A 22,527-nucleotide genomic window follows, 5' to 3' on the forward strand; every position below is an offset into this window, starting at 1 on the left:
CTGATAATGACAATGGGGCCCCTAGGAGACACAATTATTTAAATTTACATTTTGGGCTGAAGTTACTGTGATAGACATACAGCCTTACTAGGCTTTTCTCATTGCCTCGCCCACGGGAGTAGTTTGCTTTCTATCGCCCAAGGAATGGAAACACATTGTTTATTCACTCAGTAAACAGCTGTTACAGGTCAGGAACCCAACAACAACAACAACAACAACAACAACAACAACAACAACAACAACAGCACACTCTGTGTGCTTGTAGAGGTCCTGCAACTATTCTGAATCTCCTTAGGAATCATACTCAAATTTGAAAATTGTATCCAACCTCAATGCTAAATAGAAAATAAATACTAACCTTTGTACTGTCTTTTACTATTATGCACTCTGCTACTAAGGAGGAATCTACCGTGCCTATATAACTACCTACTATGCTAATACTGTATGTCTATTAGCACTCAAGTTTGACAATGCTACTTACCCTTGGCTGAAAGAGTTGTACCCTTCCTGCTGACTTGTTGTACAGAACTTGTAAGTCGCTTTGGATAAAAGCGTTCAGCTAAATGACTAAATGTAAATGTCCAGCATTACTGCTGTGAAGCACTTTGGGCTGCAATTCTTGTATGACAGGTGCTATACAAATAAAGTTATTAATTATTATTATCACCAGAGCCTGAGGCAGGCTTAGTGGATGAATGATAATCCAATTATTTGTGTCCGTGTGATCTGCGAGTCCATTCACACAGTTAGTAAAAAGCATTTCTACAGTGAAAAGACATATTTCCCCCAACGCTGCAGCCAAGAGACCAGAGTCCATATTCAACAAAACCTCTCAAAGTGGGAGCACAGATCTGGAGTCAAAGCTTCAGTTCCATTAGTTGGAATAAGTATTCCTCAGTCACAGACCCCAGTTCAGTACTCCTCCTCTGGAAGCGTCATTGAATACAGGACCAGCCCAGACCATGTTCCATGAAAAGCTGTTAACTGGGCTCCAGCCAAAACGCAGATGGAATGTTACGCTGAATGCATGAGGCAGCACTGTGGCGAAGTGGTTAGCACTGTTGCCTTACAGCAAGTCAGAACCCGACGGGGGGGCTTTCTCAGGGTTCCCCCAGACATTGCAAAATGAAATTCAAAGAAGTACTTTTCAAAGCACTATTTTTCATTTTCAAGGATGTCACTCGAAGGATACAATTCACTTTTAAATGCTGTTTTTTTTAAGGATCTTCTTGGCCTGCTTGCCAGCTAGAGCAAGCTAGAGCATCACATGCGAAGAAGAAATGAGGAAAAGCAGTTGGAGCGCGTGAGACAGCGACTCGTCAGATTTTATTAAAACAGCGGGGAAAAAACGATTTCTTGATTCAGAACAATTTTATCATGGATGAACAAAACATTCAATGCAAATGCTTGATTTGAATTTCAATGACTTTTTACGCACCTTGTTAAAAAATTGGCTGTTTTCAAGGAATTCCAGGCCTTGATTTTTTTTTAAAGAAAATCAAGCACTTTAAGCACTTCAAGGACCTTGTGCGAACCCTTCTTCCTGTCTGTAGTTTGCGTGCTAAGTTCTCATGGACTGCATTCATTTTTCTTTTTCCAATGCACTTTACTAGCTATTCCTCACATTCACCCATTCACTCACAGATTCACACACTGCTCTGCTTTGCTGGAGCAGTTAGGGGTTAAGTGTCTTGCTTAAGGACACTTCGACAATGCTGCTGGGTGGAGCGGGAATTGAACCTGGTACCTTCTGATTACCAGACAACCGCTCTGTACCTCCTGAGCCACTGTCGCCCCCACTGAGTTCTCAGGTTGACATTCTTCTTGTAGGTGCCGAGTTAAAGACACAGTACCTTGTTCAAGGATAATGGTAGAAATATACCTAGCATGCTTATCATTTTACGAGAATCGATTACAATAACAGATAGGCCACACATATGCCCCTTTTCCACTGCATGGTACCTACTCGACTCTACTCTACTCGGCATTTTCGGTTTTCCATTACCAAAGTACCTGGTACCAGGTACTTTTTGGGTACTTTTTTAATCCCTGCTTTGTCGAGGTTCCAAGCGGGTAGAAGTGGTACCAGAAAAGTGACGTGAAACACTGCAGACCACTGATTGGTCAGAAGAGAGACGCGTCACACGTTGGAGCGTCTGCACAAAAACAGAAAGCCGCCATCTTTAATGCCTCGCTTAGGATTCATTATTTGTTTGCAGCAGGAACAAGTGCAATAAACAAAAAAGGATAGATTCACTGTGTATTCTGCCTCATTTATTGATGAAACAAAACCGACATCAACACAATTTACCACGAGCGGAGAGTTTACTCTCACAAAAAGATCGCTGATTTGTTAAGCTTGTTGTTAGCTTAAGGTGCTAATGTGCTTGCGTTTTAGAATGGCTAGCGAACATAGCGTAATCAATATAACTCGCTATTGATTGTTTGTACTAGTAACGTTAATGCTAGTAGAATAGACACAACGTGAGGTAATCACCATCCATTTTAAACCGGTTATTACCTAATGCTAACGTTAGCAGATAGACGCGAGAGGTAACGTTAAAGCTTGTTGTTAGCTTAGGTGCTAATGTGCTAACGTTAAAGCTTGTAGAATAGACACAATGAGAGGTAATGTTCAAGTTCAAGTTCTTTAATAGTTGTCATACAGAAGTACAGAATACTTTCATACAAAATGCTTCTTACTGTTACGCTCCAGAGACTGTGCTAGACAAGATAGTATCAAATAACATAATAACATAATATAGCATGAATTTAGAAGAAGAATGAGGTCACAGTTGTTCGGTATAGACATATGTACAATGTTCTGAGTTACCATATAATATACAATACACAATACTATGCAGTGTACTAATGTACAGTACTATCTAGTGCAAAGCAGAAATGGGATGAGGTACAATTTTAGGTACAATTTACAGTAAGGTGTACGAGTTGTAGTGCAATCCTTCATCCATAAATGTTAACGTTAGCAGAATAGACACGAGAGGTAGCGTTAACGTTAGCAGAATAGACACAACGAGAGTCTGGTTAATGTTGTTATTGATTGATTGATTGATTGATTGAAAACTGTGTTTTACTCTGGCTTGCTCCAAGCCCTCACGGACATAGCTATGCTGGAGCTCTCATGGCTATATGCCAGCGGCCCCGCCTCCCCACACGGAGACAAACTGAGTACTACCTGCAGTGGAAAAGGAACGAAGTACCAGGTACCTAAAGCGGGTAGAGTAGAGTCGAGTAGGTACTATGCAATGGAAAAGAGGCAATAGTGTGTGGAGCCAAAACAACCTTAGTTATTGTGAACATCTGAATCTCACAATGACAGCGTTTGTACCTGACAAAGGGCCCATGAGGCCTTGTAATGTAATGTATAAAAAAAAAATTTGCACAATATAATAGGCGAGTTCTACATCTTACTTTGCACATTCTCTGTGTTTGAATTCTACCTCTTACTGTGCATGTAAATGGTAAATGGTGCATTTTATATAGCAGCTTTTATCCAAAGCGATTTACAATTTATTCCACACATTTTACCCATTCACTCACACATTCACACACTGACGGCGGCGGCGACCACGCAAGGTGCCAACCTGCTCATCGGGAGCAATTAGGGGTTAAGTGTCTTGCTCAAGGACACTTCGACACGGTGCCCGGGAGGAGCAGGAATCTAACCGGGGAACGTCCAAATTACCAGACGACAGCTCTACCTCCTGAGCCACTGTCACCCCATGTTCTCCCTGTGCTTGAGTTCTACCTCTTACTGTACATGTTCTCTCTGTGTTTCTGAGTTCTACCTCTCACACGTTCTCTCTGAGTTCTACCTCTCACACGTTCTCTCTGAGTTCTACCTCTCACACGTTCTCTCTCTGTGTCTGAGTTCTACCTCTCACACGTTGTCCATGTGTTTGAGTTCTACCTCTCACACGTTCCCATGTGTTTGAGTTCTACCTCTCACACGTTCTCCCTGAGCTTGAGTTCTACCTCTCACACGTTCTCCCTGAGTTCTACCTCTCACACGTTCTCCCTGAGTTCTACCTCTCACACGTTCTCCCTGAGTTCTACCTCTCACACGTTCTCCCTGAGTTCTACCTCTCACACGTTCTCCCTGAGTTCTACCTCTCACACGTTCTCTCTAAGTTCTACCTCTCACACGTTCTCTCTGAGTTCTACCTCTCACACGTTCTCTCTGAGTTCTACCTCTCACACGTTCTCCCTGAGTTCTACCTCTCACACGTTCTCCCTGAGTTCTACCTCTCACACGTTCTCTCTAAGTTCTACCTCTCACACGTTCTCTCTAAGTTCTACCTCTCACACGTTCTCTCTGAGTTCTACCTCTCACACGTTCTCTCTGAGTTCTACCTCTCACACGTTCTCTCTGAGTTCTACCTCTCACACGTTCTCCCTGAGTTCTACCTCTCACACGTTCTCCCTGAGTTCTACCTCTCACACGTTCTCTCTGAGTTCTACCTCTCACACGTTCTCTCTGAGTTGAGTTCTACCTCTCACACGTTCTCCCTGAGTTGAGTTCTACCTCTCACACGTTCTCCCTGAGTTCTACCTCTCACACGTTCTCTCTGAGTTCTACCTCTCACACGTTCTCCCTGAGTTCTACCTCTCACACGTTCTCCCTGAGTTCTACCTCTCACACGTTCTCCCTGAGTTCTACCTCTCACACGTTCTCCATGAGCTTGAGTTCTACCTCTCACATGTTCTCCCTGAGTTCTACCTCTCACACGTTCTCTCTGAGTTCTACCTCTCACACGTTCTCTCTGAGTTCTACCTCTCACACGTTCTCCCTGAGTTCTACCTCTCACACGTTCTCCCTGAGTTCTACCTCTCACACGTTCTCCCTGAGTTCTACCTCTCACACGTTCTCTCTGAGTTCTACCTCTCACACGTTCTCTCTGAGTTCTACCTCTCACACGTTCTCCCTGAGTTCTACCTCTCACACGTTCTCCCTGAGTTCTACCTCTCACACGTTCTCCCTGAGTTCTACCTCTCACACGTTCTCTCTGAGTTCTACCTCTCACACGTTCTCTCTGAGTTCTACCTCTCACACGTTCTCTCTGAGTTCTACCTCTCACACGTTCTCCCTGAGTTCTACCTCTCACACGTTCTCCCTGAGTTCTACCTCTCACACCTTCTCTCTAAGTTCTACCTCTCACACGTTCTCTCTGAGTTCTACCTCTCACATGTTCTCTCTGAGTTCTACCTCTCACATGTTCTCTCTGAGTTCTACCTCTCACACGTTCTCTCTGAGTTCTACCTCTCACATGTTCTCTCTGAGTTCTACCTCTCACATGTTCTCCCTGAGTTCTACCTCTCACACGTTCTCTCTGAGTTCTACCTCTCACACGTTCTCTCTGAGTTCTACCTCTCACATGTTCTCTCTGAGTTCTACCTCTCACACGTTCTCTCTGAGTTCTACCTCTCACATGTTCTCTCTGAGTTCTACCTCTCACACGTTCTCTCTGAGTTCTACCTCTCACACGTTCTCTCTGAGTTCTACCTCTCACACGTTCTCTCTGAGTTCTACCTCTCACACGTTCTCTCTGAGTTCTACCTCTCACATGTTCTCTCTGAGTTCTACCTCTCACACGTTCTCCCTGAGTTCTACCTCTCACACGTTCTCCCTGAGTTCTACCTCTCACACGTTCTCCCTGAGTTCTACCTCTCACATGTTCTCCCTGAGTTCTACCTCTCACATGTTCTCTCTGAGTTCTACCTCTCACACGTTCTCTCTGAGTTCTACCTCTCACATGTTCTCTCTGAGTTCTACCTCTCACACGTTCTCTCTAAGTTCTACCTCTCACACGTTCTCTCTGAGTTCTACCTCTCACACGTTCTCTCTGAGTTCTACCTCTCACACGTTCTCTCTGAGTTCTACCTCTCACATGTTCTCTCTGAGTTCTACCTCTCACACGTTCTCTCTGAGTTCTACCTCTCACACGTTCTCCCTGAGTTCTACCTCTCACACGTTCTCTCTGAGTTCTACCTCTCACATGTTCTCTCTGAGTTCTACCTCTCACACGTTCTCTCTGAGTTCTACCTCTCACATGTTCTCTCTGAGTTCTACCTCTCACACGTTCTCCATGTGTCTGAGTTCTACCTCTCACACGTTCTCTCTGAGTTCTACCTCTCACATGTTCTCTCTGAGTTCTACCTCTCACATGTTCTCTCTGAGTTCTACCTCTCACACGTTCTCTCTGAGTTCTACCTCTCACATGTTCTCTCTGAGTTCTACCTCTCACATGTTCTCTCTGAGTTCTACCTCTCACACGTTCTCTCTGAGTTCTACCTCTCACACGTTCTCCCTGAGTTCTACCTCTCACATGTTCTCTCTGAGTTCTACCTCTCACATGTTCTCTCTGAGTTCTACCTCTCACACGTTCTCTCTGAGTTCTACCTCTCACACGTTCTCTCTGAGTTCTACCTCTCACATGTTCTCTCTGAGTTCTACCTCTCACATGTTCTCTCTGAGTTCTACCTCTCACACGTTCTCCATGTGTCTGAGTTCTACCTCTCACACGTTCTCTCTGAGTTCTACCTCTCACATGTTCTCTCTGAGTTCTACCTCTCACACGTTCTCTCTGAGTTCTACCTCTCACACGTTCTCCCTGAGTTCTACCTCTCACACGTTCTCTCTGAGTTCTACCTCTCACACGTTCTCTCTGAGTTCTACCTCTCACACGTTCTCCCTGAGTTCTACCTCTCACATGTTCTCTCTGAGTTCTACCTCTCACACGTTCTCTCTGAGTTCTACCTCTCACACGTTCTCCCTGAGTTCTACCTCTCACACGTTCTCTCTGAGTTCTACCTCTCACACGTTCTCTCTGAGTTCTACCTCTCACACGTTCTCTCTAAGTTCTACCTCTCACACGTTCTCTCTGAGTTCTACCTCTCACACGTTCTCTCTGAGTTCTACCTCTCACACGTTCTCCCTGAGTTCTACCTCTCACACGTTCCCTCTGAGTTCTACCTCTCACACGTTCTCTCTGAGTTCTACCTCTCACATGTTCTCTCTAAGTTCTACCTCTCACATGTTCTCTCTGAGTTCTACCTCTCACACGTTCTCTCTGAGTTCTACCTCTCACATGTTCTCTCTGAGTTCTACCTCTCACATGTTCTCTCTGAGTTCTACCTCTCACACGTTCTCTCTGAGTTCTACCTCTCACATGTTCTCCCTGAGTTCTACCTCTCACACGTTCTCTCTGAGTTCTACCTCTCACACGTTCTCTCTGAGTTCTACCTCTCACACGTTCTCTCTGAGTTCTACCTCTCACACGTTCTCTCTGAGTTCTACCTCTCACATGTTCTCTCTGAGTTCTACCTCTCACACGTTCTCTCTGAGTTCTACCTCTCACACGTTCTCCCTGAGTTCTACCTCTCACACGTTCTCTCTGAGTTCTACCTCTCACACGTTCTCTCTGAGTTCTACCTCTCACACGTTCTCTCTGAGTTCTACCTCTCACACGTTCTCTCTGAGTTCTACCTCTCACATGTTCTCTCTGAGTTCTACCTCTCACATGTTCTCTCTGAGTTCTACCTCTCACACGTTCTCCCTGAGTTCTACCTCTCACATGTTCTCTCTGAGTTCTACCTCTCACACGTTCTCTCTGAGTTCTACCTCTCACACGTTCTCTCTGAGTTCTACCTCTCACACGTTCTCCCTGAGTTCTACCTCTCACACGTTCTCTCTGAGTTCTACCTCTCACACGTTCTCTCTGAGTTCTACCTCTCACACGTTCTCCCTGAGTTCTACCTCTCACACGTTCTCTCTGAGTTCTACCTCTCACACGTTCTCTCTGAGTTCTACCTCTCACATGTTCTCTCTGAGTTCTACCTCTCACACGTTCTCCCTGAGTTCTACCTCTCACATGTTCTCTCTGAGTTCTACCTCTCACACGTTCTCCCTGAGTTCTACCTCTCACACGTTCTCTCTGAGTTCTACCTCTCACATGTTCTCTCTGAGTTCTACCTCTCACACGTTCTCTCTGAGTTCTACCTCTCACATGTTCTCTCTGAGTTCTACCTCTCACACGTTCTCTCTGAGTTCTACCTCTCACATGTTCTCCCTGAGTTCTACCTCTCACACGTTCTCTCTGAGTTCTACCTCTCACATGTTCTCCCTGAGTTCTACCTCTCACACGTTCTCTCTGAGTTCTACCTCTCACACGTTCTCTCTGAGTTCTACCTCTCACACGTTCTCCCTGAGTTCTACCTCTCACACGTTCTCCCTGAGTTCTACCTCTCACACGTTCTCTCTGAGTTCTACCTCTCACACGTTCTCTCTGAGTTCTACCTCTCACACGTTCTCTCTGAGTTCTACCTCTCACACGTTCTCTCTAAGTTCTACCTCTCACATGTTCTCTCTGAGTTCTACCTCTCACACGTTCTCTCTGAGTTCTACCTCTCACATGTTCTCTCTGAGTTCTACCTCTCACACGTTCTCTCTGAGTTCTACCTCTCACACGTTCTCCCTGAGTTCTACCTCTCACACGTTCTCCCTGAGTTCTACCTCTCACACGTTCTCTCTGAGTTCTACCTCTCACACGTTCTCTCTGAGTTCTACCTCTCACATGTTCTCTCTGAGTTCTACCTCTCACACGTTCTCCCTGAGCTTGAGTTCTCGAAAAAGATATCTTTGATCTCAAGTGACTACCTGGTAAAATAAAGGTTAAATAAAATGTATATGCATGGCATCATAATGTTTATGAATATCAACCTACACACACGCACGCACGCACGCAAACACCAGGGTGGATTTAGGATTATAGGAGATCCGGGGCTTAGCCCAGATAGGTGCTTTTTTTTATTTATTTTTTTTTATATTTATTTTTATATAATTTTATTTTTCTTTTTTTTTGCAGGCAAGGGGTGGTTTGGAGGGGGTCAGGCACGCCCCCCTCCACGGCAGATTTCTTTTTAATTTAATTAACCTGTACGTGCAATTTCCTGCAATATAGAGCCTTCAATCTTGACCAATAAAGCTGCTCTTTTCACTATAAAACTCAGTTAACCATAACGTAGTTATGGTTAGATTTATATATTGGGGGGGGATATATCATATTTTTCATATGATCAAAAAGTGGTGGAGCAAGAGCATACCTTTGCTCCCCCAAGTTCAATAGTGGGAGAGCAGAGATGCTCCGAATGCTCTTATGGCCAGGCGTCTATGATTCACTGATACAAAGTAAAATAGTGCAGTGCAATAAAATAGTTAGTAAAATAGAATAAAATAATGCAATAGTGCATTGCAATAAAATAGTTATCATCGTATTTTTTCGGGAGGCTGGTAAGGAGTGCATTACAGTAGTTGAGTTGGCTTGAGATAAAGGCATGGATCTGGTTTTCAGTGTCCTTTTGATTTATAAATGGCCGTACTTTAGCTATGTTTCTAAGGTGGAAGAATTAAGTTTTTGTCAACTTGTTGATTGTGATTTAAAGCTTAGGTCTGAGTCTACCATGACACCAAGACTTAACTCACTCAAATACAGTTAGCAGTTGGATAGACCACAGATGGGAATTAGCTTCTGCTAAATCTGGTGCAAACATATTTTCATGTAACAATGATGAATTGTCAAAAAAAAAAAAAAAAAAAAAAAAAAGATTCAGGGCTTTTCAGAAAACATTCAGGGCTTGAGCCCAAGTAGCCACCCCCTAGCTCCGCCCCTGGCACACACACACACACACACACACACACACACACACACACAGATTTAGCGTACTTATAGGTCAATAGCGCACAGCAAGCAGAAGCAGAAATGAGGTAATTCAACATGGCATTTTTAAATGGCGTTGGGGAAAATGCTGCCTTTTGCCAGAGCCTGAATCAGACCCAGAATCCAGCCCAGAGCCTGAAGCAGAACTAGAACCAGACCCAGAATCCAGCCAGAGCCTGAACCAGACCCAGAATCCAGCCCAGATCCTGCACCAGAACCAGAATCCAGCCCAGAGCCTGAGCCAGAACCAGATCCAGCCCAGAGCCTGAACCAGACCCAGAATCCAGCCAGACCCTGCACCAGAACCAGAATCCAGCCCAGAGCCTGAGCCAGAACCAGAATCCAGCCCAGAGCCTGAACCAGAACCAGAATCCAGCCCAGAGCCTGAGCCAGAACCAGAATCCAGCCCAGAGCCTGAACCAGACCCAGAATCCAGCCCAGAGCCTGAACCAGACCCAGAATCCAGCCCATATCCTGCACCAGAACCAGAATCCAGCCCAGAGCCTGAACCAGAACCAGAATCCAGCCCAGATCCTGAACCAGACCCAGAATCCAGCCCAGATCCTGCACCAGAACCAGAATCCAGCCCAGATCCTGCACCAGAACCAGAATCCAGCCCAGATCCTGCACCAGAACCAGAATCCAGCCCAGAGCCTGAACCAGACCCAGAACCAGAATCCAGCCCAGATCCTGCACCAGAACCAGAATCCAGCCCAGAGCCTGAAGCAGAACTAGAACCAGAACCAGAATCCAGCCCAGAACCCGAGCCAGAACCGAGCCCATAGGTAGAGGCTGAAGCACTAAACCACTCCTCAATCACCTGCAAATAAACGTCAATTATGTTAAAAGGTCATAAAGGCAGCTGACCAGCCTCAAGCTCCGCCTTCTCTTAGCTTGACCGAGGAAAGCAAGAGTTGTGATTGGAGGGTCAAGAAAAGAGGGCAGGGCTTGGGATAGATCACTTGTACAAGAACAATATTTCTACGGCCAATCAAATAAGACCGTCTCGTGATCCCGGTTTTGGGTCCTGACACGAACGTTTAGAAACACAGGTTTTTAAGGGTTAACTTACAGGTTTACCCATTTGTCCATCCTTCCCATCTGCCCCCGGGGCCCCAGGCTGTCCCGGGAACACGTCTTCAGAGGGAACCCCTGGGGGTCCTGGCTGCCCTGGGGGTCCTGGACGACCAGGGGTGCCCTGGAGGAATGAGATGGGCCATGAGAGAGAGAGAGAGAGAGAGAAGAAGAGTGATGGAGAGAGAGAGAGAGAGAGAGAGAGCATGCTATATCATTAACCTCTTAAGCCCTAGCCATATTTTCAGAAAATTCACCTAAAAGTACATACCAAAGTAAATGGAAGATTGCTCCACTTCTACAAGGTCCGTTTGCATGTTCTTGGTATCTAGGGACATCTATGGACCTCAGGGAATGTATTCCCAGTGTCAGAAATATTGTCTGTTACTATGCTTGAGTAAATTACAATGAACCAAAGGAGAATATAAATTCTCCACCAGACGTGGAAAATTGCCACTGAGCTCATTCAGCACATTCTTGAGATCAAGTGTAGCAAATATCTAAGCAAATGAACAAAGGGCAAAGGATTTACAGGTTTTTTTATAGATACAGTACTGAATTTTGCCATCCGGACACATGCAATTTGAAATATGAATATAGAATATAGAATATCAGGCCTATAAATGACCTTATTATGGCCAAGTCATACATCTATGGATCAAATCTCCAATGGCAAAGTTACCAGGCGCCTGGTACAGGGCAACAACGACTGTGAATTAAATCTACTGTAAGTACAGTTACTTTTGTATAATGTCCATAGTTCCACCATTTTTGACCGGATTGTGACGCATTTGTTTTCTAGACGTTCACAGAAAAGTAAAGAAACAATATATGCTGTATTTTATGGTAATAACATTTAGGCTTGTTTGACCTGTGAGATATAAACACGAAAATCATGTGAAAAATGGTTGGACTTCCGTTGCCAGTGTAGTTTTATGAAATATGAAATGAAAAGCCCAAAATCCTCTTTCTTAGGACTTCAACGATTTCATGAGTGCTTCTTCTTCTCATGTCTAAATTGTCAGTTTACCGGTGCAATGCGCAGATATTTTTATAAGCTCATATTTAGCTAATAATAACACTTAAAATCATTGGTAAACAAACATAGTGCTGAAATTATACACTTTGACTGCTGTTTTGATAGGGTAAGGGTCTTCTTTACTCTTGGCTACATTTGAAAAATAAATGCAACATTACTTAATATGGACTGTATTGATCTATTTATGACATGAAATAAATCTCATACCGGACCGGGCCGATCGGGCTTAAGAGGTTAAAGGTATAATGAGTAGGAGTATCCTTGAAACACGTTGCGTGCATGTATCCCCTCCCTATGCCATTTCATGGGCTGTGGGCTGCATTTTCGCCGATCAACCAAACCATTGTTGGAAAGTTGAATTTGCCGCCTTTCGATCGTCACCCCACTCAACCTATTGCGTGATTCCATTCTCGAGTTACAAGATGAAACATCCGGCAAGAGTCATTTGACAAGCCGCTCGGACGAGTGACCACGTCCGGTTGTGAACGGTTCTGAACTGACCAGTCACCGCTGATGGCGAAAATTATTGACCACCGTTGTAGCCAAAGATCGAGCGTCTGCTCCGAAATCAGTCCATTGTTTTGACGAGAGCCTCGAAATGAATGGCAGAGGACGGCCATTTTGGATAATCATGCAGAATTCTTACCGGTACACACATTACAAAAACCTTGTAAAACATTCATTTTCCGTGGGATTTGTATAAACTCTGGACCTGTACTACATAAGACTTCAGGCTATGGAACCATTATGTTTTCCAGCTCCTACCTCTCAGCTGGAACTTAAAAACAGGCATCTAGCAACCAGTAAAAATAAATGTGAGTACACAAAACCTTTACTTCAGTGTGTTCAAACCTCTGTTACTCTATTTAGCACTCAATTTATGTGAGAGAGAGAGAGAGGGGGATAGAAAGAGAGATAGAGGGAGAAAGAGGGAGAGAGGGAGAGAGAGAGAGAGAGAGAGAGAGAGAGAGAGAGAGAGAGAGAGAGAGAGAGGGAGAGAGAGAGAGAGAGAGGGAGAGAGAGAGGCCCTCTGTCTGACGGACCACTAACCCTAATGAACTCTGCATCGCTGTCGAAGTCATCAAAGCCTGAACCTTCCAAACCATCCTGAGAAACACAGAGGACACGACCAGTTAATCAGCTGACTCACCGCTCAGGAACCAATCAATGTTCAGATTGATCTCAAAGTTGTCCTCGACAGGCTTAGGTAAGATTGCTATTTGAATGGATTCAACTACTATTCTGGGATAGATTTATCAGTCAACAGGGCTGGGTATTGAATCAAATTGCTTCAATACTATAGAGCAGCGGTTCTCAAACTACGGGTCGCGACCCAAAGTGGGGTCGTGGGTAGGTGACAGTGCAAGTAAATATATATTTTTTTAATGTTCTGGCAACATATTTTGGCTAAATATGCCTCGTTTTATAAATGTGTATTGATAAACTAGTGCTGTAATTACATTTTCTAATAAATATGCATGATCAAGTTCAACAACGTGTGCTTTTATTTTTATATTCCTTATTTCCACGTTGAAATTACGCGATGTGGGGTTGCCAAAAACATTTCCTAAATAAAATGGGGTCGTGGTATAAAAAAGTTTGAGAACCCCTGCTCTAGATATCGAAAAAAAATGGTGTCATTTGATACACAATGTTGATACCTAAGTAGTTAATCTCATCGATGTCAGTGATCAGTCTTGGAATGTAAACAGGGAACTTACAGGGAACCTGGAGGACTTGCTGGGTCGACCTGGTGGTCCAGGAAGACCAGGGGGTCCAGGAAGACCTGACCCAGTGTCACCCTGTGTGAGAGAGAGGGAGAGAAATAGAGGGAGAGAGAGAGAGGGAGAGAGGGAGAGAGAGAGAGAGAGAGAGAGAGAGGGAGAGAGAGAGAGAGATAGACAGAGAGAGAGACAGAGATTTGATTTTTAGAAAAAACATTTATTTACATAATCTCATTACAAGGTGTGTGTCTTCATGTGTTAGTTGGAAAGGCCTACTAGTGTCCCTGTTAGTGGGACAGGCCTATACCAGTGTCCCTGTGATTGAAAGGGGTAAGATGTTCTTAGTGATAAGATGTTTTTAGGAAACTGGGCCTGAAGTGTTTGAATAAAAAAAATGCATACCTTTTCTCCTTTATCACCTGGCTCTCCTGGTAAACCTGGGAACCCTGGAGGCCCCGCTTCACCCTGCGAGGAGAAGACAACATGTAGTGAGACACAAGAGACACAGTGCCATAAACCGTACAAACACACACACACACACACACATGGGGGCACACAGTGTTGGCCAGGGCAACGTTCAATGGTGCATACATATTGAAAGCTGGTAAATCAATATTACATAGATCACATATTGAAAGCTGGTGAATCAATATTACATAATATAACATATTGAAAGCTGTTAAATCAATATTACATATATAACATATTGAAAGCTGGTAAATCAATATTATATAACATATTGAAAGCTGGTAAATCAATATTACATATCACATATTGAAAGCTGATAAATCAATATCACATATATCACATATTGAAAGCTGATAGATAAATATGACAGAAATCACATATTGAAAGCTGATCAATAAATATGATGGAAATCACATATTGAAAGCTGATAAATACTTACTGGGACTGCAGTGTCTCCACGGGTTCCCTGAAGAACAAAGGACAGAAGCCATCAGACCTTTTCAGTGGAATTCCATTGATTAGGGAACCACTTGGGCCCCTAAATTATATGTGTGTTTGTATATATATATATTAGGGCTGTCAGTTTATCGCGTTAATTAGATTAATTAATTACACGCGTTATGAACATTTACTCAAAATTAATTACATTTACATTTTTTTTTCTTTTTTTTATAATATATATATTTTTTTATTCCATAAGAACGTAGAATACACATTTACAGATTTTTTTTTATATGGTCCATTTGCATGTTCTTGGTATATTATTCTAGGGACATCTATGGATCTCAGGGAATGTATTCCCAGTGTCAGAAATACTGTGTCTGTTACTAGGCTTAAGTAAATTGTAATGAACCAAATGAGAATATCAATTACATTTTTTTTTTATCTTTGACTGTGAATAACACCATGCTAAAATTGACCAGACCTGAAAAATCTAAGCAAATTAATAGATGGAAGATGATTAAACAGAAGGTTTTGTAGATACAGTACTGAATTCTGCCATCCGGACCCATGCAGTTTGAAATATGATTATAGAATATAGAATATCAGGCATAAAATGGTTATGCGATTAAAATGCGATTAATTAGATTAATTAATTATAAATCCTGTAATTAATTAGATACATTTTTTTAATCGCCTGACAGCACTAATATATATATATATATATATATATATATATATATATATATATATATATATATATATATATATATATATATATATATATATATATATATATATATATATATGTAACTGAGAGATTTGAACCCGTGATCATAGGATCCACTGGCAGCCGCACTAACCAGCTGAGCTAAAAGGTCAGACCCGTTAGCAGGTGCTGGTTGACTGCGACTGACTCATCCATAGTTTACATACGTCCTCCCCCCGAGAAAGTGCGTCCTTGCACGTTCTTTCGTCCCCGCGTGCACTATGGGGGGCACTGAGATACCACCCCCATTGTACGCAAACCTGCTTCACAGATTACACAAGGAAGTGAGATCCCACGCTGTCACTAAATGTAACCGAGATATTTGAACCCGTGACCATAGGATCCACAGGCAGCCGCACTAACCAGCTGAGCTAAAGGGTCCAACCCGTTAGCAGGTGCTGGTTGAGTGCGACCGACTCATCCATAGTTTACATACCGGTATACACTGTATCTATTTATGTGCATTTTCTATTTATTTATTTATTTATTTATTTATTTATTTATTTATCTATCTATCTATCTATCTATCTATCTATCTATCTATCTATCTATCTATCTATCTATCTATCTATCTATCTATCTATCTATCTATCTATCTATCTATCTATCTATCTATCTATCTATCTATCTATCTATCTATCTATCTATCTATCTATCTATCTATCTATCTATCTATCTATCTATCTATCTATCTATCTATCTATCTATCTATCTATCTATCTATCTATCTATCTATCTATCTATCTATCTATCTATCTATCTATCTATCTATCTATCTATCTATCTATCTATCTATCTATCTATCTATCTATCTATCTATCTATCTATCTATCTATCTATCTATCTATCTATCTATCTATCTATCTATCTATCTATCTATCTATCTATCTATCTATCTATCTATCTATCTATCTATCTATCTATCTATCTATCTATCTATCTATCTATCTATCTATCTATCTATCTATCTATCTATCTATCTATCTATCTATCTATCTATCTATCTATCTATCTATCTATCTATCTATCTATCTATCTATCTATCTATCTATCTATCTATCTATCTATCTATCTATCTATCTATCTATCTATCTATCTATCTATCTATCTATCTATCTATCTATCTATCTATCTATCTATCTATCTATCTATCTATCTATCTATCTATCTATCTATCTATCTATCTATCTATCTATCTATCTATCTATCTATCTATCTATCTATCTATCTATCTATCTATCTATCTATCTATCTATCTATCTATCTATCTATCTATCTATCTATCTATCTATCTATCTATCTATCTATCTATCTATCTATCTATCTATCTATCTATCTATCTATCTATCTATCTATCTATCTATCTATCTATCTATCTATCTATCTATCTATCTATCTATCTATCTATCTATCTATCTATCTATCTATCTATCTATCTATCTATCTATCTATCTATCTATCTATCTATCTATCTATCTATCTATCTATCTATCTATCTATCTATCTATCTATCTATCTATCTATCTATCTATCTATCTATCTATCTATCTATCTATCTATCTATCTATCTATCTATCTATCTATCTATCTATCTATCTATCTATCTATCTATCTATCTATCTATCTATCTATCTATCTATCTATCTATCTATCTATCTATCTATCTATCTATCTATCTATCTATCTATCTATCTATCTATCTATCTATCTATCTATCTATCTATCTATCTATCTATCTATCTATCTATCTATCTATCTATCTATCTATCTATCTATCTATCTATCTATCTATCTATCTATCTATCTATCTATCTATCTATCTATCTATCTATCTATCTATCTATCTATCTATCTATCTATCTATCTATCTATCTATCTATCTATCTATCTATCTATCTATCTATCTATCTATCTATCTATCTATCTATCTATCTATCTATCTATCTATCTATCTATCTATCTATCTATCTATCTATCTATCTATCTATCTATCTATCTATCTATCTATCTATCTATCTATCTATCTATCTATCTATCTATCTATCTATCTATCTATCTATCTATCTATCTATCTATCTATCTATCTATCTATCTATCTATCTATCTATCTATCTATCTATCTATCTATCTATCTATCTATCTATCTATCTATCTATCTATCTATCTATCTATCTATCTATCTATCTATCTATCTATCTATCTATCTATCTATCTATCTATCTATCTATCTATCTATCTATCTATCTATCTATCTATCTATCTATCTATCTATCTATCTATCTATCTATCTATCTATCTATCTATCTATCTATCTATCTATCTATCTATCTATCTATCTATCTATCTATCTATCTATCTATCTATCTATCTATCTATCTATCTATCTATCTATCTATCTATCTATCTATCTATCTATCTATCTATCTATCTATCTATCTATCTATCTATCTATCTATCTATCTATCTATCTATCTATCTATCTATCTATCTATCTATCTATCTATCTATCTATCTATCTATCTATCTATCTATCTATCTATCTATCTATCTATCTATCTATCTATCTATCTATCTATCTATCTATCTATCTATCTATCTATCTATCTATCTATCTATCTATCTATCTATTTATTTATTTATTTATTTATTTATTTATTTATTTATTTATTTATTTATTTATTTATTTATTTATTTATTTATTTATTTATTTATTTATTTATTTATTTATTTATTTATTTATTTATTTATTTATTTAAAGAAGAGTGTATTCCAGTCTCTTTCTATAATAAATAGAAACATAACCTACCGGCTGGCCATCCTTCCCAGCAGCTCCAGGCTGGCCCTCTGGTCCCGGTGGCCCCTGAGGGCCCCGGGCTCCTGGCTGCCCTCCCTCTCCAGAGCCACCACCACCCTCCTCCGACGGGCTCCCCGGAGGACCAGGAGGACCGGTAGGACCCGGCTCCCCTCGCTCCCCTTTCTGCCCCAGGGTCACCTATTGATATTGATCAATTGATTGATTGATTGATTGATTGGATCGACTATATGATCAACATCCTCCTACATAAGTCAACATCAGAACATAACTTAAAACCCTTTCACTACCACACTACCAAAGGGTTAACCCTTTCACTGCGACAATACAGAACCCTTTCACTGCCACACAACAAATGGTTAACCCTTTCACAACCATACTACAGAAGGTTAACCATTTCACTACCACAATACAGATGGTTAACCTGCTGTAGTGTGGTAGTGAAAGGTTACCCTTCTGTAGTGTGGTAGTGAAAGGGTTAACTTTCTGTAGTGTGGTTGTGAAAGGGTTAAGAGGAATAAGCCATGAATGACTGTGAAGCTGTTGGTTTACACTTGATAACCTGATTATCAATCATTAATTATTCAGTGGATTATAGTTTTATTAAGTTATTGATCATTTGTGTAATAAATAAATAAATAAATAAACAAATAAATAAACACAGTATAAAACAAGAGGCATTGTATTAGATATGGATCAACATGAAATATGAATGGTTGCCAAGGTAACACACTTGTAAACAATAACAAATCAACACAAAATAAATATTACTGTATAATCCAGCTAGCTCACAGTTCAATATTAGGCATGTTACCATGGTAGCTAGGAAAAACTGTTGTTTATAAGCTTCAACATTACAGCCTGCCCTATATGTATTTGAGTGTATTTCATCTCCATTTGAACGAACCCAATCCTAAGATTTGGGTTCATTAGGTATTATGGGATTTCTCCATATTCTGGTTGTTTAAATGTGAAATATATGCCGAAAGAATCCATATTTCACGCTATCTGTATGGTATTTAATATGACACCATATTGCATGCTACAGCTCTACAGAAACGTTATAGACAAAGTAACTAGACTTACAGGACCAGGACTGTTGGCTGTATGAGCTGCTTGTGTTGGTTTAGCTGTGAACAGAGACACATCAGAGGCACACAGTTAGCAAGTTGGACCAAGGGTCAAAGAATCGAGTAGGGTCCAGCTGCAGCGCCGGAGAATCCTCTCACTGGGCAAGCCTGTTTTGATTGATTGATTGAAAACTTTATTAACAGATTGCAGAATGGGTACAATACAGTACAGCTCAATACACACAATTGTTAAGGGGATGCAGACCAGAGAAAGACTTTCGTCTTGTTTACATCAGGGTCCCCCATTTTCAATTCATCAGGACATATATGACATACATGACATACAGATAGACAGTACTGCTACATCTATACATTTATGACATACCAAATTTGCAAATACAGTACTGTTTGTGATACAAAAAGAGTCCAGAAAAGAGAGTATATACATTTGACGTAGAAACTGTACATTGGAGGAGGTTGGGTAGGTGGGGTGGGGTTGGGCGGGTGGGTAGGATGGGTGGGTGGGGAACACTGTACAACTGTACAAGCAAAACTGTACATTGGAATATTGACAAAGCCATACTTGGTAATTTACTGTACATTGGAGGGGGTTGGGTTAGGACATTTGCAGGGGCCAGTTTCGAATTGCAGTCTCCCGTAGGTGTTCTTTGAGAGTGTTTTTGAAAGTGGGTAGTGATTCACATTCCTTTACAGCTTTGGGTAGGGCGTTCCACATGGATGTGGCATAATTACCAACTGTTAGTCTGCAACACTACTATCACCGACATCTAAGAAGGGAGATCCCCCCTTGAATGGCCATTCTAAGGTTTCTCTCCTCCACATTGCCTGTGGAGCATTTTTTCCCTATTGTTAGGTTTTAGTGAGTTTTTCCTTACCTTAGCGTGGGGTATGTCTGGGAGTGCTTGCATTCATTCATTTATTTGCATTTATTTTAAATTTGTTGGACCTTATGGTGTTCTTGTTTTGTTCTTAACTTATTGTTATGTTTCTTCTTGACTTGTTTAAAGAAGACGTGTCCGGCCCATGGGGACATTAACGTGTGTTGTCGGGCCTTACAAATAAATTTGATTTGATTTGAATTGCGAAACGTGTTTAGTCCCTTGTTTGAGCCGAGTCTGGGTTTAACATGATTTGTGGAGCTCCCTCTGGTGTTGTGATCGTGGTATTCACTGACCTTTCGGAAGTATTCTGACATGTACATGGGTACCTTGGTCGTGTAGTGTATCTTGTAGCCCAGGCCCATTGCAAGTTGCTGTACTCTGTCGTCTACTCTAAGCCATCCTAGGTTGTCAAAGTGGGCAGGGGTGAGGTGGGTTCTAGGAGTCAGGTCAAGCAGTAGTCTGACCAGTTTGTTTTGAGATGTTTGTAATTTTGTTTTTAGCGCCTTTGAGGTGCTTTGGTACCATGAGGTGCAAGCATAGTCGTAGTACCCTTGAATGAGTGCTCCTGCCAGAGTCTTCAGGGTATTCTTGTTTACCAGAGAGGAGATCCGGTACAAGAATCGAGTTCGTTGGTTGACTTTTTTTATTACATTGGATGCCATTTTGTCACAGGAAAGATTAGCCTCTAGGATGGAACCCAGGTAGGTAAGTTCATCTTTCCTTGTGACAATTGTCATCCACTGTAACTGAGAAGCCGTCGGTCTTGCTGAGTTTGTTATTTGACCCGAAGAGAATGGACTCTGTTTTGCCCGTGTATAATGATAGTTTGTTATCGGCGAGCCATATGCAGATTTTGCCTAGTTCAGAGCTGAGGGTTTTTTCAACCTGTAACTTGTTCTTGTCAGAGACCAGCAGGGCTGAGTCGTCCGCAAACAGGAACAAGTTGCAGTCACAAGCTGACACTGTGGCAGCCACAAACCTACTTTCTATAGAAGCAGCTCGGAGGTGTGCTGTTTTAAGTGAGCGTGTGTTATTGGATTGATTGATTGATTGAACATTTTATTAATGTCCACCTTGTTTCGAACTGGTTATGCTTAGGCCCCCTTTCGAAGTCGCCCTCTTTCGAAGTCGGTTATGCTTAGAGTTTGGAATCAGGGCTGGTGGTCTATCGCCCTGCTCTAAAGATAAACTCTAAGCATAACCGACTTCGAAAGAGGGCCTAAGCATAACCAGTTCGAAACAAGGCGGACATTAATACAATTTTCAATCAATCTATCAATCAATCATTCCAATAACACACGCTCACTTCATTCTTAGATGGCATGCACCTCTGAGTACTTCGAGAAACATCCGTACTTTCCGCCAATCAGCGCGCTCTCTGTGGCTGCCACAGGCTTGCCCCTTGAGAGGATTCTCCGGCGCTGCAGCTGGACCCTATTGAAAGAATCAGTAAACGGCGACCAGAGCCCCTCAGCCAGCAGCATGATGACACTGCCACCCAATGGCCTTTTCGGGGACTTTTGCGGACTTTTCAAATCTCAATATGGCTGCCTTTGGATCCAAGTCAGGACCCTGGCTCCCCTTGTTGTCTTCCCGATAGCCCTCTGGTGATGAGGTTCTTAATGTACAGCGATAAACCCTTCTGGTTCTCTGCAAGGGACAAGGCAGCTTTGGGCAGTTCTTAGATCTAATTCATAATTCTGCAATATTATTATTTGTTTATTTATCTTTTTGACCACCTGACCACCTTTAAATTGTGCAGCGTGAGAGCAGACAAGGAACACAGGAAAGGAATTCACTTTAAACAAAGAAACAAAAGTATCCAAACCAAGTTGCCAATGGGTTACTCATTTACAGTATATGCACAATTCTTAGCAGTATATAACCCATATAACTGTATGATAGCATGTACAATAATGCTGTATATACCATATAGAATAATCTAATCTAATAATCTAAATCTAATAAATTAGGCTAGGGATATGCTTCATGCTGGAAGCTTGTATTTTATACCCTTAATAATAATAAAATAATAATAATAATTCATTACATTTATATAGCGCTTTTCTAGACACTCAAAGCGCTCCCCAGTCCCACAATGTAGGGTGGAAATTGCCTCCTTCACCACCACTGGTAGCACCCAACCTTGGGCTACGCAGGCTCAATGGCTGCCATACACTGGCACCCGGCACACATCACACTACACGATGGCTGAACGGCTCAGGAGACAGGGATTGATGTCAGCCAATTAAGGGGGGAGGGATGATTAGGTGGCCTTGATGTCAGAGACCTGGGCCCCGTTCCCCGTACCTGGATAACTGAGTTAGCCGGATAACTTTAACTGGATAACTGAGTTAGCCGGACTTTCCGGTTCCCCGTACCTGGATTTTCCAAATCACCATGACAACAGATCCAAAAGTTTGAGCCTGGTCGAAAGCAGAGTTTAAGTTCAAGTTAGCCTGAACCATCGCCACGCCCCCGCAAAGAAGTG

General features: G+C 41.3%; 1 protein-coding gene across 1 annotated transcript in view; it reads right to left on the minus strand.

Moving 5' to 3' along the window:
- LOC311237960 (uncharacterized protein) overlaps positions 1-22,527 on the minus strand; it is a gene marked incomplete at its 5' end in the record, with an annotated part of 101,405 nt that overhangs the window by 49,922 nt on the left and 28,956 nt on the right. The window contains 7 exons of the mRNA XM_084325934.1: positions 10,810-10,935; positions 12,901-12,957; positions 13,572-13,652; positions 13,977-14,039; positions 14,482-14,508; positions 18,059-18,244; positions 19,151-19,194. Of these exons, the coding sequence (XP_084182060.1) occupies positions 10,810-10,935; positions 12,901-12,957; positions 13,572-13,652; positions 13,977-14,039; positions 14,482-14,508; positions 18,059-18,244; positions 19,151-19,194 (584 nt within the window). The remainder of the gene's footprint in view (positions 1-10,809; positions 10,936-12,900; positions 12,958-13,571; positions 13,653-13,976; positions 14,040-14,481; positions 14,509-18,058; positions 18,245-19,150; positions 19,195-22,527) is intronic.

This window comes from Notolepis coatsorum (genome assembly GCF_963971535.1).
Source record: "Notolepis coatsorum genome assembly, chromosome: 12".
In the NCBI taxonomy this organism is placed as follows: Eukaryota; Metazoa; Chordata; class Actinopteri; order Aulopiformes; family Paralepididae; genus Notolepis; species Notolepis coatsorum.